The sequence below is a fragment of the Hydra vulgaris genome, chromosome 15 (assembly GCF_038396675.1).
Source record: "Hydra vulgaris chromosome 15, alternate assembly HydraT2T_AEP".
Lineage (NCBI taxonomy): Eukaryota > Metazoa > Cnidaria > Hydrozoa > Anthoathecata > Hydridae > Hydra > Hydra vulgaris.
In genome coordinates this window covers 17,342,291-17,357,500 of record NC_088934.1, presented here as the reverse complement: position 1 = coordinate 17,357,500, position 15,210 = coordinate 17,342,291, and the positions used below count along the sequence as shown (strand labels likewise).

The following is a 15,210-nucleotide window of genomic DNA, read 5'->3' as shown; positions in this document are numbered from 1 at the left end:
TTTGTTTTAACATTAAAATACCGAAAAGCAAGTTATATTTTGAAAACGACCCTATTTTTTATGTCTTCTAGATTTTTATGATTGATATAATATCAAAATTTTTTGAATTACTGTTTTGTAAATAAATTTAAAACCTTTTAAAAAAAAAAATGTATGTAAATTACTGACAAATTCTTTTTTTGTTGTACTAATATTTGGAAAGAAATTTTGGTAAAGAATGGTCTTTACCAAAAATCTCATCATATTTAGTTTTCAAATTGTTTCATAGAAAGATTGGAAAGTTGTATGTTTGTTGTTTTTGTTCTATATTTATCTTATGTTTTGTTAAATATTTATAATGCAAATAAGTTTATAGTCAAGTAGGGTGACCATATTTTACAAAGACTAAACCAGGAGACGCAAAATAGAAATAATAAAAAAGGAAAAATCTCTAAATTGGGACTAAAGAGGACTTTAAATAAATATTTTCAAACAGGGTTGCCACTCAACTTAGAATACCTGGAAATAGCATGAATCCCAGGCAAAACCTGGTAAACTCAGAGATTTTTTAAAATCTGTATAAAATTCAGGAAAAACTCAGGGAAAATATTTTTTTTTTGAAATTTTGTAAAATATTTGTTTTTCAAAAATATCTTGCTAATACATATGATAATAAGTTTGCAAGATGTAGATGTCATTGTAAAAGTTTATGTTTAAGTAAGAAAAATAATAATCTTGTTGATAAACTGAAAAGAATAAAGAAAAATCAGGGAAAACTCAATAAATTTAAAAAGTTCAACTCGTGGGAAAATGTTCTTTACTCAGAGAAAAACTTTTAAAATTATAGTGGCAACCCTGTCAAAACTTCATATTTGGATAAAAGTAATGACATTTATTTTCAAAAAACTAACAAACATGCATACATACTGAACATTTAACTTCTTGGTGTCTTATAAACTTCTATTCTTTAGAGAAATCTTTATTGTAAACACATATTCACTTTAGCATTCTAACTAAACTATAGTTAAAAACTAGTTAAAAAAAATTGTACTTGAATGTTTATAAATTTAAATAATAGAAGTTTATAAAATGGTTGTTATTTAATTTAAAATGAAATACTTGTTACAAAGAATTTCAAGCTTATATTAAAAGCGAGAAATATATAACCTCTAGTAATCACCAACAGTTTAAAAATAAACAAATACACAAAAATAGTTCTTCTATCAGAATTTTACTCCTTTATTAGATTTTTCAAAATTTAAGTAGAAAACATTTTAATTTATTCAAATTTGTAATTACAAAATTCTATTGCTTAACAAAATTTGGTTTTAATAAAAACTTTGGTTTTTTACTTTTTTTTCCCAAACCATAGATTGTTTCAAAATCAGTGACCTTTTTTTTGATGCCAGGGCAGATAACCTAAAATCAGGACAATCCAAGAAAACCGGGATGTCTGGTCACCCTATATTTAATTAGTAAAAGCGATAGTATTAAATGTAGTAAGCTGAAAATATGATTGTAGCTAAAAAAGTTGTTCTTTAAAAAAAATTAAATTAATTTCTTGTGATATTTACAGAAAACTCTTCCCCACTTGCGAGAAACAATTAAAAAACAGCAAATGCAACAAGTTAATGCTAAATCACAACAGTTACAACAGCAGCAGCAACAGCAACAACAGCAACACCAACTTCAGCAGCAACAGCCACCTCCACAACAAAATTCTCCAAAATTATCTCTAAGGCCTAATGTTCCTGATATGAAAAATTTACAACTTTCTTCAATTATATCTGGTGGACAAGCTGTAGCTCCACAGCAATTTATTTTAGGAAAAAATCTTACACTTCAAGAACAGCAAATGCTACAAAAACAACTACTTCAACATGGTAGAATTCTTATTGCAAGTTCAGGACAAGTAACGCCTGGAATAAGAACAATTATTAATCAAACTACTCAGCCTACAGCTAATGGTATGATGAATAGACAAATGATGTCACCATTAGTAGTAGCTGGTCGAGAGAAGCCAAGAAATACACACTACTCTTCTGCTATTGGGTATGAGTGACATTCTATATAAGGTTATCACCTTTCTGGATTTTATTTTATATTGGAGAGCACAAATCCTAATTTAAGTAAGAGTTTCATTGTGTAAATTCTGGAAAGGTGACAAACTTTTAGATTTGTTTTGAATTTTAACATTAAAAAGAAAATTATAATTGTGATTATGAAATATGTTACTATTGTTTAATTTCATGATACAATAGAGACTAAGGCCAACTGAAATAAGGTTTTTATAAATGTCAAAGATTATAATTTAACATAAAAGCAAGTATTTAAAACTTCAGTCTAAGAGAAGAAACTTATTATATTAATAAAATTTCTCTAAAGGTGAATTCATTTATGTATTAAAAGTAAAATCTAACAGGAAAATATCAGGATACCAAAAATATTTTTTCATGACATTTTTTTTATACAAATAAGATTTGGATTGAATTATGATTTTATTTTGCTTAATTAAAGTTGCCAACATTTGATAAAGCCACACTTTATCAGTTTGAACTTTTAACAATAAATGTTATTTGAATAATCTAAATAACTTGCTGCAATCTAAAACATCAACTGGGGTTCTGACAAAAACCAAGTCTGGGGTTTAATTAGCATTTTGATTATATTTAATCTACACATGGTGCTTAAACAAAACATGATTTTAGGCCTAAATGACAGAGTTGACTAATATGTTAAATGATATATTAAAATACTGTTTTACACAATATTTTTTATGTTTGTTGCTTTAATTTTTTTGAATTTTTGATTTTAATAATCTTATTTGACATACAAAAGCTATTCACTTTTTGCACACCTTTTTTAGAAAATTTAAATGATAGCAACTTCATAATTAAGTTTGGGCTATTAAGTTATTAAGTGCAAATTATTGTCTATTCAAGTTTTGGGAAATTGCATTTTCTTAATTTTTTCAAGAAGTAACAAATTTAATTCTGTTTGAATAGTCTTCCGCTTCAACAATTATCCTACAAAACTGCATTTTGAGTTAAACAGTGCAGTTTTTTTTTTTGTAAAGTTTTGCTTAAAAACAAATATAAGTGTAGTTTTTTTAAATAAAAATTCATACAAAAATAAAGTTCAAATCTTACATTTGAACTTTTTGAAAATCCGGGAAATATTTGAAGAAAATAAGAAAAAAAAAAAACACTTATATAAGTTTTTTTTTTGTGCCTTTTCTTGTTACTTATCTAAATACAAAAATGAGAATAATTGATACAATTTTGTTTAAAAGTTTGATTAAATTCTATTTATTGTAAACATAAAATTTTGAGTTATGTATACTTAATCATAATATTCTATAAAAAAATGCTTCCACTTCTGAAAATGTAGTGGAAGACAATCTGGATTGATATATATATATATAAATAAATAAATATATATATATATATATATATATATATATATATATATATATATATATATATATATATATATATACATATATATATATGTATATATGTATATATATATGTGTGTGTGTGTGTATATATATATATATATATATATATATATATATATATATATATATATATATATATATATATATATATATATATATATATATATATATATACACACACATATACATTAAATTAACAACTAAAAGTGTTAAACAACTCCTTTATTGGTTCAAGGAAACTTTTTTACATTTTTTATTCTTTTTTTTTCAATACTTCAATATTTGTTTTATATTTTAATTATTTCTTATTGTAAAACAATTTTTTTCATTTAACTATTTTATTGTAAAATGATTTACGAAAATGTTGAAAAAATACTTTAAAATCCTCCAATCCTAAATTTCAAGTTTCAAGTTCTAATCCTCCAATTTCAATTTGTTGACATAACATGTTTTAATGAAACTCATACGTATTTTTGCAGAATTGGTATCGGCCTTTTTTTTATTAATTTACCAATTTTCCAACCAATGGCATTTTGATATTTTTGTTCTGCATTATGATAATAATCAAGTAATAAATAAACTAAGCTTTATGCATTACTTAGAATTTTCTTGAGAAATTGTCTATTTTGACTTTGTTTATATGCAAATTTGTTTATTCTTAAGATGATGTTTATAAGCTTTCATTTAAAAGCTGAATGTACTTATACTTTTATTACCATAATGTTGTTTTTAGAATAATTTTGTTTTGAGTTGTTCTACTGTTCTACTTAAAAGAAACCTATTTAAGGATTGTTATATGTGTTCAATTATAGCCTTATATACTTCTATATGATTGTTGTTTAGATATCTAATGTACTAATAAAGAATTCTAAGTAAACTATTTATCTTAGTACCATTTTCTTTTTAAAATTAAAATAAAAAGTGTTCCTCTAAAATTGTATTTATTTTTTGAAAGTTTTATTTTCATAGAAAAAAAAACTAAAAATTGTATATTTTCTTAACTGAGTTTTTCTAATATCTTTTAAAATAATGGTTTGGCTTTAATTTGGGTCCAAGTATTTGTTTCCAGTACTGATTCCATGAAAAAGTTTGCACAATTTAAAGTTGTATGGTTTTATATTTTCAAAATTTTAATGATTAGTTAATTCATCTGTCTTTTCCCATTACCACAAATGTGCTATCGGTGCATCACTAATATATATATATATATATATATATATATATATATATATATATATATATATATATATATATATATATATATATATATATATATATATATATATATATATATATATATATATATATATATGTATGTATACATTCATACCAGGGATGCGGAGTCCCAAAAAGGACTCCGGATTTGAAAGTCACAAAAAGATTACTTTATCCTAGTTTTTGGTATCCAGGAGCTCTAAAAATATAAATAAGTTTATGGGCTACTAATAGGAAAAAAATTAAGACTTTTAGGTTAAAGGAACAATCGTTTTTTTGAGCCTGGAGTCCTTATGTATAATGGCGGCAATGACTCCGGGACTCCAGGACTCCGGGCTTAAAAACAATAAGTTTCAAGTCATTAAATCTCATGAATTTTTTTATCATAGCAGATAATAAGTCAACAAACATGTTTAGAGCTTCTGGACACTAGAGACTTGGAAAAAGTAGAGATATAAAGCCGGAGTCCTTTTGGGACTCCGCATCCCTGATTCATACATACATACATACATACATACATACATACATACATACATACATACATACATACATACATACATACATACATACATACGTACATACATACATACATACATACATACATACATACGTACATACATACATACATGCATACATACATACATACATACATACATATATACAGAATTGAGATGAAATTATATATTTTGAAAACTAATAATAGGCTTTGAAATGAAATACTATTATGAAATATTTTTGAAGGTACAAATTTGCAATCAAGAAAAGATAAGAAATATGTAATGATTAAATAATCCAGCAGTTTTTTATCGATATAAGAATCTGTGCAAAGTCAACAAGTATAAGAAAAGTATATAGAATATAGAATTGTTGCATTATTGTTATTAATTGTTACATTATGACACTTCTATATGGTGTCATATAGAAGTGTCTATTTATATATCTATATGGTGTAATTATAATATTTTGAATCATAAAGTAAAACATATAAAATAAAAGTTTTTAAATTCAGTGTGTAATTTTTCTGATGCAAAACAAAAATAAAAATCTCTATATATACATTTTCTAATTTAAACTAAAGCTAATAATGTAACAAATAAAAAAAGTATTCTACAAAGCATTTTAAAAGGCAAAAAAAAAAAAAAAAACTTATATAAGTGTTTTTTTTTTTTTCTTATTTTCTTCAAATATATCCAGGATTTTCAAAAAGTTCAAGTGTAAGATTTGATCTGAATATTTTATTTGAGCTTTGTTATTTTGCTTTTTTAGTCAATGTCATCTTTTATTTAATTAATAACTAACTTATAAGATTTAATGTAAATAAAATAATAAACTTATAAAAAATGTTTGTCGCATTATATTTTTGTTGATTTTCTTGTTGTTATACTTTTAGCATTCCTCTTTAAATTTTATATAACACTTGTTTACAATTTTTCACTGTTTATATATATAAAAAATTTCAGAATTATTAAAATTTTTTTTTGAGCTGTAGGTTTAATATCAATTATTTATAATTATTGAAATGTTTAAGGAAAGACTTAAATCTACTTTTTCTATCTTTATTTTTAGAGCGGATGATGATATTAACGATGTCACATGTATGGCTGGAGTCAATCTCATGGTTGGTTAAATTTTTTCCTCGTTTTTGTATTTTAACAAGCATTTTGGTATCAATAGTTCAATCTATAATTTTTCATATTTTCTACGAAAAACTATGGATCATTTTAAACATAAGTTTAATTTTTAGAATCAAAATTTTCTGAAAACATTTCTCTTTGCTTCACTTGTAAAAAAAGTATTTTCTGAAAAGTTTGACTGCTTTGAAAAAAAAGTATTTCTGAAAGAATTGACTGTCTTGAAAAAAAAAATTTCCTGAATAAGTTTAACTGTCTTGTTAATAATTATATTTTTTAATATTTTTTAATATTTTTTTTAATATTTAATATATTTGTTAATAATTATATAAATAACTTTCATTTTTAAGAGCCTTTGCATTTTTAAGTATTAACTCTTAATAAGCAAAAAAAATAATAATAACATAAAACAAGAAAAAAGATTTTTTTTTTTTTTTTTTTTTTGCTAATTATATTTATGTATTTTATTTTAATTAGTAATAAATTTTGCAATAAGTGATGTCCCAAACTTTGAGTCCAATATGATTTTAAATCCTGCTTGGTAAAAAGAGTAACACTAAAAGAGCTTTCTTTTTTTGTTGATGTAACAAAGTAGTTATATTTTATTTAATGGTGGTTTTGTAATTTTTGTTTTATTGTTATTTTTTATCATTAATACCAAGATCTTGTCCAGAAATTGTAAACGTTAATAGTATTGTGGGTTGTGTATCTAGATGAAGCATGGTCTATTGTTTTCTTGGTTTTTGTGCGTCTTATGTGCATTATTGCACATTTATGTATGTTAAGGCACATGTGCTTCTCTTTTGTTCGTTCTAAAATGTAGTTATTGTCAGTTTGTGATGTGTTATAGTCTTGTATCTAGATTAAAATGGGGCAAATGGCTCATTATTCTCAGCATAGAGTTTACATCTTAATTTTAGGTTGATTTGGAAGATTTATAAATATTGCATAGTGTTGCTCCTATTGCTGAACTTTGTGGTGCACCACTGACATCATTTTTATCTAACTTCTTGAACTAAAATTTATTTATGTTGACACAATGACCGAAATAGGCCATGATTAAACATAACACAAAGTTTTAGCCAATATTTTAAGGACAATATAATAATATATAGCTAATACAATTTTTTAGTTTATAATTTATTTGTAATTTATAATACAATATTTTAATATTCACTTTGCACAAAATATAAGTTCTGTTTTAAATGATTACTTTGAATTTATAATTTTGTAAATGGCAATCACCCCTTCGAATCAGAAAAGTTCTGATGCATGACTACCATATGCAAAAGATAACATAAGTATAATAATATAAAAAGCACCATAAAAGAAAAAATTACAATGCTTAAAGATTATCCTAAGTATCCTCAGACCCTAAATCTGGCGCTTGGTTTAATTTGGTTGAAATGATTCATAGTTTTTAATCAAAGATTTACAGTTTTAAATTTAGTTTGTTAAATTTATAACAGTTAAATATATTTACAGTTGTTTACTTTATGTTTGTTATGTGTAATTTAAATACAGGAAGAATCTCAAAAGATTCTAGCAACCGGTGCTGAATTTATATCGACTCAAACACACAGTGTTCAGGATACTCCATTGTTACTTCCTGAAGAGTTACGAGCTTCTGTGGAACGAATAGGTTATAAACATGTCATAATTTGTCTGTGTTGTATTATAATTTTGTTATAATGATAAAAAAATCTATTAAGCTAAACTAGATATTAACTTTACTTATAAAAGAATTATTTAAATTAATATTTTAATTTTTAGTTTGTTAAGGTAATACTTTGCCTTTCCAATAAAGATAGTACCCAATCTAAATGATCTTTTAGCATTTTATTTTCTGACTGAGTTTATCTTTCATTTATTTAAAAAAAAATCTTTTTTGAATTTTCCATTATCTCTAATATTACTAAATGTTTACAAATGCAAAAACTAGAAAGTGTAAAAAGCATGTAGAAATAGTTATTATTTGCAACTTTCATAGTAAGAATGTTTATATGCATTTTTTTTTTCATTTTTTCCAGCTTCTTTGTTATTGCTTTTTTTTAAATCCAGTTTTACATAGTTTAGTGTGTAAAATTTGTTTGATATTTTTATTTCGTATTATATGATGACAATTTATTGAGGTACTTTTGGAAGAGTTTCTGGGTCATTCTATATAAAACAAGCTAAAAAAAATTTGAAAAATTTTTTAGGTCATTATCTTAGAATTATTTAAAATATATAATTTATGAAAAAAATTCCTCAAAATTTCAACTCAATATTTTTAAACATTTTCAAGTTTATTTAGAGGCAGTTTCTCTTCAAGCAATTCCTCTTCAAGCAATTTCTCTTCGAGCAATTTAATTGGAAAACTAAAGATTATTTTAGGCAGTTTTTTTATTTTCCAAAAATGAAGTTTATCAACACAAGTTGATAATTCATTTGAGATTTACAAAAAAAAGATAGAGCTACATTAAAGAGATGGAGTAAAATTTATTCAGTTGCCATATTGTAATATATACATCAGACAAAAAAGATTTATTAAGAAAGTTAGAACTGTTGTTTATAACTAAAATTATGAATGCAAGACCACCAACAGCTATAACTATTGTGAATGCAAGACCACCAGCAATGTAACTTTTGTGAATGCAAGACCACCAACAATGTAACTTTTGTGAATGCAAGACCACCAACAATGTAACTATTGTGAATGCAAAACCACCAACAACTAACTATTGTGAATGCAAGACCACCAACAACTGTAACTATTGTGAATGCAAGACCACCAACAACTGTAAATGAGCTTTGTAGTTTTTTTTTCATTTTAATACTCTTTACATGCATAAAAGGAAATGCAAAAATTTGAGTGAGACAAAAAACTTGATTCTTTTAATAGTTACAGATAGTTATAAAAGTTGCAGATGTATGTAATCATGCTACAATAGGAATACCTTTACAAAAAGATTGTCAAACCAATCTATTACAGAAGTTCATTGACAGCAGATTAATTAAAATATGTTACAGAAAAGGAAGCTTCTTTTTTATTTTTTTGGTCAAATTATAGGTCAATAGAAAATTCACTTATACTTGTACAGAACTACACTTGTTCAGTAAAATTATTTAAGTTGTGGCGGACCATAAACCGCTCAAGTTTATTTTCTCTTCCGGTTCTAACTGAAATGTCTAAATTGCAAGTCAGAAAATATATTAAGTTTTATTTGTTTTTCATAATAGGAAAAATAGTCAAAACAGCTTGCAGGTATTCATTATTATGTATTGCATTTAGAACATAATATCTTTTCCTTCATAATAATTTGTAAACTCTTCTATGTTAGCTTTAAGAGATCTTTAGTTTATGTACTTTTTAGATCATTTATTTTGGTACAGAAAAGTATTTCATTATTTGTTGGATTGTCTTATTAATTGATGTTAATGTTAATTGATGTTAATGTTAATTTAACTTCTTGTTTTTGTTTGATTTTTTTGATTTATTTTTCCTTCATTACTTTACAAAATAAATCTGTCAATATTTTCTAATACTTGTTTATTGAGCAATTGAAATTTCACTGTTGGAAATTCCTAGATAGTTTGAGATTACACTTTGTAAGAATATTTGTTTACCTTAACTTGGTCTGTTTAAAATAATTTTTTTTGCAATTTTGAAACCAGTTGAAATGTATGGAGTACTGGTAGTAAGTGACCGGGGTTAATATCAGACCGGGGCTGGGGCCGGGTTTAAGAAAATATAGTCGCGGCCACATTTTTGACCATTGCTGCATAAACATTTATACATTCTAAAGTATACTCTTTTTATTCAAAATTCATGTTATATTTTGTATATATATAAATCATTATGATCGACATGATCATCATAATCATCATTACTATCATCATCATCATCTGATCATCTGATCATCTTCTCTTTCAGCAAATACTACACCATATAAACACTAAAGTTTATATAAAAATGAAATATTGTATGCCAGCATCTAAATAAGTAGCAAACATGTTTATATCCATAATGTGTATGCATAAAGCGCATCTCAGAAGGTTTTATTCCTTCTGGACTAAAAGTTTGGAATCAGATTTTAAGTTCTAGAGACTTTTGGTTAATCTTCAACATCTTTTGGTTAGTCTTCATGTCATTAACTAAAATAAGTCTAACATTAAATCTCTAGTTCACGGGTTTAATATTTTTACTTCTCCCCAGAATAAAGCAGAGTTATTTGCAAAGAAATCTTACTTTATTTTGACTCTTGAATATAATGGCCATACTCCTCCTTCCATTTAAACAGATTAACCCATTATTAAACATCCAAATTACTCTGGCTTCCAATGCTAAAGTTAATTCTCAATTAAACACTTCTACAGTTTGTGCTTCAGACAAGATTTCCATCATAGTCTTAAAAAGTGTTCTCCAGAACTCTCTTTAATTTTTGCTAAACTTTTAAAAAGTGCTAAAGAAGTGGTTCCAATTTTTCAAAACTCTAGAAAACACTTTGACCTATCCAACTATCCTACGATTAGTCTTCACTCTGTTATTAACTTCTTTATATAATGGTTTTGAGATAATTAAATTATTGCTCCTAACGGCAGTATTAAAGTTATTATTAAAGGCCTACACTCTTCTTTATTTTGTTCAACTTTAAGGGTACCACAAGGTTCTATCTTTGCTCCTGTATTGTTTCTTCAATATCAATGTTCATGAAAATTTTACGTCTAAAGTGGCTCTATTTGCTGACAACTCAACTTTATACTCTTGTCTTAACAAAAAACCTTCACTTTTTTGATTACTTAGAACAAGCAGCTGATTTTTAATCTGATCTCTCTTCTGTAACAGCCTAAGGCTTGCAGTGGCTTATGGATTTATGTTTATATTATGGACTTAAAATCCACAATTTTTATTAAACAACAGAACTCATTTATTTACTGCAAAAAAATATTGCAGTAATGTTGGCATTCCTATATTGATGAATAAAAACCCTCTTACTCTCAGACAAAGTCTAAAAGCACATTGTAAATGTAATTAAGACCTGCTTTATCTGCTAAGCTTGAGCCACTCACCCATTGTTGTAAGGTTGCATTAGTTCTTTTTTCTACAAATACCATCATGGTCAATTCTCAAACGAGCTATCATTTCTATTACGATAAACCAAAACTCATTCTTGCTTGACTTCTTATTATGCATCCTTTTACTCTATCTGTCCCTTCATCCTATAAAAACTTTTAATAATTCATTTTTAATTTCATTATAAATTTTTTCTAGCCCCAGCTATCAACTCCTGCTAAATCTCGTAGTTTTGCCGGGGCCAAGTTTAAAAAATTTTTAGCTGGGGGCGGAGGTAGGGCCCAAGCCTAGACTTACTAAGTACTGGTTTTATCATTGTTGCTATTGTTTCACTTTTTGTTGTTATTGTTTTTGGATAGGGCATAACTTCATTCTTAAAGCAGTTGTTTCATTTTGTTTTTTCTTTTTTAATTGTTGTTACAATCTTCTTTCGATTCTTCAACTCTTTCCTAAGGCTACTAATATTTTTGGTACGTTCTTTTTTATATCAAAGATTCGTTCTTAAATATTTCAAGATTTAAATTTAATCTTCACTGGATCGATTTTCAGCCCTTGAATGAGCCTAATTTTAACTATTTTAGAGTAGAAGCTTGAGGCTGAAAATAAATATTTTTTAAAAATAAATTTTTCTTTTTCTAAAAGTTGAGATAAATTATAATATTGGTTTTGAGGTACCTAATTTTTTTTTATCATATCTCTAAAAGGAGAGAATTTTTGAAAAAGACAACAAGTTTTGATAAAAATAGAATTTTGTAGGTTCAACAAATTCTTTAATTTTCAAGAAAGTCATAACTTATTTAAAGATTAACTTAGAAAGTTCCTTTTTAGAGACTTTAGTTACTAATATTTATTTTTGTAGTAATTTTAGTTACAACAAAAGTCTTTTTTAAAACAGTTTCAACTTTAAACATGGAGTTAAAATTTTGAGGAAATCTTTTTTTTATTAAGCCAACAGGAGGTTTAAATTTCCAGAAAATCTGATATGATGACCTACAAAGGTGTAGCTTACTTTATATATAATGATCCTTTTGAATGAAAATAATAAAAAAATGTTTAACAATATTCTGTTATAGCAAAGAAACATGGTCTTACAGAAATTAGCCCAGATTATTATACTATTTTGTCACATGCTGTTGAAAATAGATTACGATGTTTAATGGAAAGACTTGTAGTGTGTTGTCTACATAGAAATAATCCACACAAAGTAAGCATTATTTAATTATTGTCATAAATTTAATAGTGTTTACCTTTATAATTGTTTTCATACTGTTTGCCTTTGTTGTACATGTTTTATTTTAGCGCAGTATAAATAAAACATGTGCAACAAAGAATAATAAATGTTTAATTATGCATGTGCCATCTTTTTCTTTTGTTTTTAAGGATGAGGTTCGTTATGAAATAATATCCGATGTTCGCAGTCAATTAAATGTTTTTGAAGATATTGATGAAGTTGAACGGAGACATAGAGAATCAAGAGAACGTGAAATGTTGATGAGAGTTGCAAAGGTTTTTTTAACTCTATCAATTATTATGTATTAGCTAAGTTTACTAGTCACACAAATCATCCATTTTGTTTTAACTAAGCTATTCAAGACCAAAAATAAAAGCAATTGCATCTGTAATAAAAATAGCTTCTGGTATCAGGATTTTAAAGAGCTTTTACTTGTATTGTACATCTTTGTAAAATAAGTTTTAGATTTTCTTTAAAGGTTATAAGATAAACTTTATAATGGTTATAATAAACAAGATAATATTTACTATTGGATATCTCAAAAGCATTCTTTATTAACCAATATGTTTTATAATTTTAAAAATATTTTAAAAATGCACCAAGTTAACTCTGAAAGTTACCATAAGTATAAACCCATATGGATTTTTTATGTAGGAATCTTTACATGTAATATACATATTCATATGTAAAAAGGAATTGTGTATTATGTGCACCTATCTATAGTTGGTTATAAACAATTTTATATAATACAATTATAAATATAATTTATATAATACAATTTATACAATTGTATAAATTTTTTCTGAAGTATTGCTAAATTATTAAGCTAACCAAGATTGTTGTGATTTGAATAATTAAATTATCTCTAAATACTTTAGAAAAATAGATAGTTTGATTAAATATTAATAATTTCTAATATTAATAGTAATATTAATAGTATAGTAATAAACTATAAATAGTAGATTAATAGTTTAATAGTTTAAAAAGAATAAATAGTTTAGAAAAAGTAATCATTTTAAATGGTTATGTTTTTTTTTCAAAGAATGGTTTTTATAATTAACAAGAAAACAATAATCTAAAATTTAGAAAACAAAAATAGTAATTTTTCCCATTAAACATTTAATAGACTAATAGAAATGATTGTTTAATAATAATGTTTAGTCATATCTTTTAAAAAACTGTAAAATTATGTAACTGTGCAAAAAAGAAACTAAATAGAAAATTTTTTCTTATTTTTTTTTTTTTTTTTAGATATCATTTATCTTAATTGATAAAAAGGATTTTTTACAAAGTTTTAAAATTGATAGATACCTGAAGTATTTTAACTTTTTTTTTAAGTCATTTTAATAAACAAAGGCATGCATTAAGTATTTGATTATCTTGTATCTTTTGGGTTTTCATGAAATATATGTAAGTTTACAGCCCTCAGAGTTAGAAAAAATGAGGTCAGCAATAAACTGCTGACCTTAAACTGTTAGCATCAGGTCAACAAAAATATTTCAACACAAAGGCTTTACTATAAAACATAAAAACGAGGTCATCATTTTTTTGCTGGCCTCAAACACTTTAAGGTCTGCATTGCCGAATGCCGACCCTAATTCCAAGAACTGAAGTTTGTATTTACAAAGTATAATTAAAGCTGGCATTTCAAAAATTGTAGTAAGCAGAATTTCGACACTTAATACTGTATTGACCTTGGGTCCACTGTTATAATATGTTTTAAACTATTCTATTCATTTTTAAACTTAATTAATCTATGTACATTTTTAAACAGTGTACTTTAAATTTTTTTTAATGTTTTTTTATTTAAATTATCACAAAGAATAAAATCTTCATAGTTCAAAATACGGTTTTATTATTAAAAATTTTTTTGTCAGTAAGAAACTGTCTGGTTGTTGCGCTGGGTTACCGACAGTCATTTTGTTTTTGCAAAAAAAATTTAAAATTTAAATTAAAAGGGGACAATATGACTTTTTTCTGAGAAAATAAGTCATATTGTCGAACAACCATGAGATTCCACCCCTGATATATATATATATATATATATATATATCAGCTATTGTTTTAAATCGTAAAATGGTGTATGTTTATACGCTATGCCAAGGCTAAAGATATTCTTTAAGCGGAAGGATAAAAGAAGTATTAAATGTTAAAAAAAACCAGTTATGAAGTTTGAATGGCATTTATGTATAAAAGTTTGAATGACAATTACATTTGATATTTACAAAGGTAATAAGTTAAGAAAAAACAAAGAAAATTTTATTTTTTTCAACCTAACTTTTCCATCAAAAATGTTCGACAAAAGAAAAAAAATGACATTTTATGATGTGTAAAAAAAGAAATCATGAAAGAAAAATATAACAAAAAAACTTTTCTTTATCATCTTACAAGTGCCAAAATATTTATTTAGACAATTTCTCATAACAAACAGTAACAAAAATATTTACTGAATTTAAAAATTAAAATGAAAAACAAAACAAAAAATTATTAGCTAAAAAATATAAAAATGATTGATTTTATCAAAAAATTGAAAAAAATTTAATCATTGCAACTTTAAATGACATCTTGCAAAAATTTATTTTTTTTATAATTAAATAAAAAACTTCTATGGATATAACTCTATTATTAAGTTTTCAAA

At 25.0% G+C, this 15,210-nt stretch overlaps 1 protein-coding gene across 1 annotated transcript in view; it reads left to right on the top strand.

The window, feature by feature from the left end:
- LOC136072051 (transcription initiation factor TFIID subunit 4-like) overlaps nt 1–15,210 on the top strand; it is a 29,607-nt gene that overhangs the window by 4,454 nt on the left and 9,943 nt on the right. The window contains exons 4-8 of the mRNA XM_065820095.1: nt 1,556–2,031; nt 6,221–6,272; nt 7,810–7,927; nt 12,415–12,545; nt 12,722–12,847. Coding sequence (XP_065676167.1) covers nt 1,556–2,031; nt 6,221–6,272; nt 7,810–7,927; nt 12,415–12,545; nt 12,722–12,847 — 903 coding nt within the window. The remainder of the gene's footprint in view (nt 1–1,555; nt 2,032–6,220; nt 6,273–7,809; nt 7,928–12,414; nt 12,546–12,721; nt 12,848–15,210) is intronic.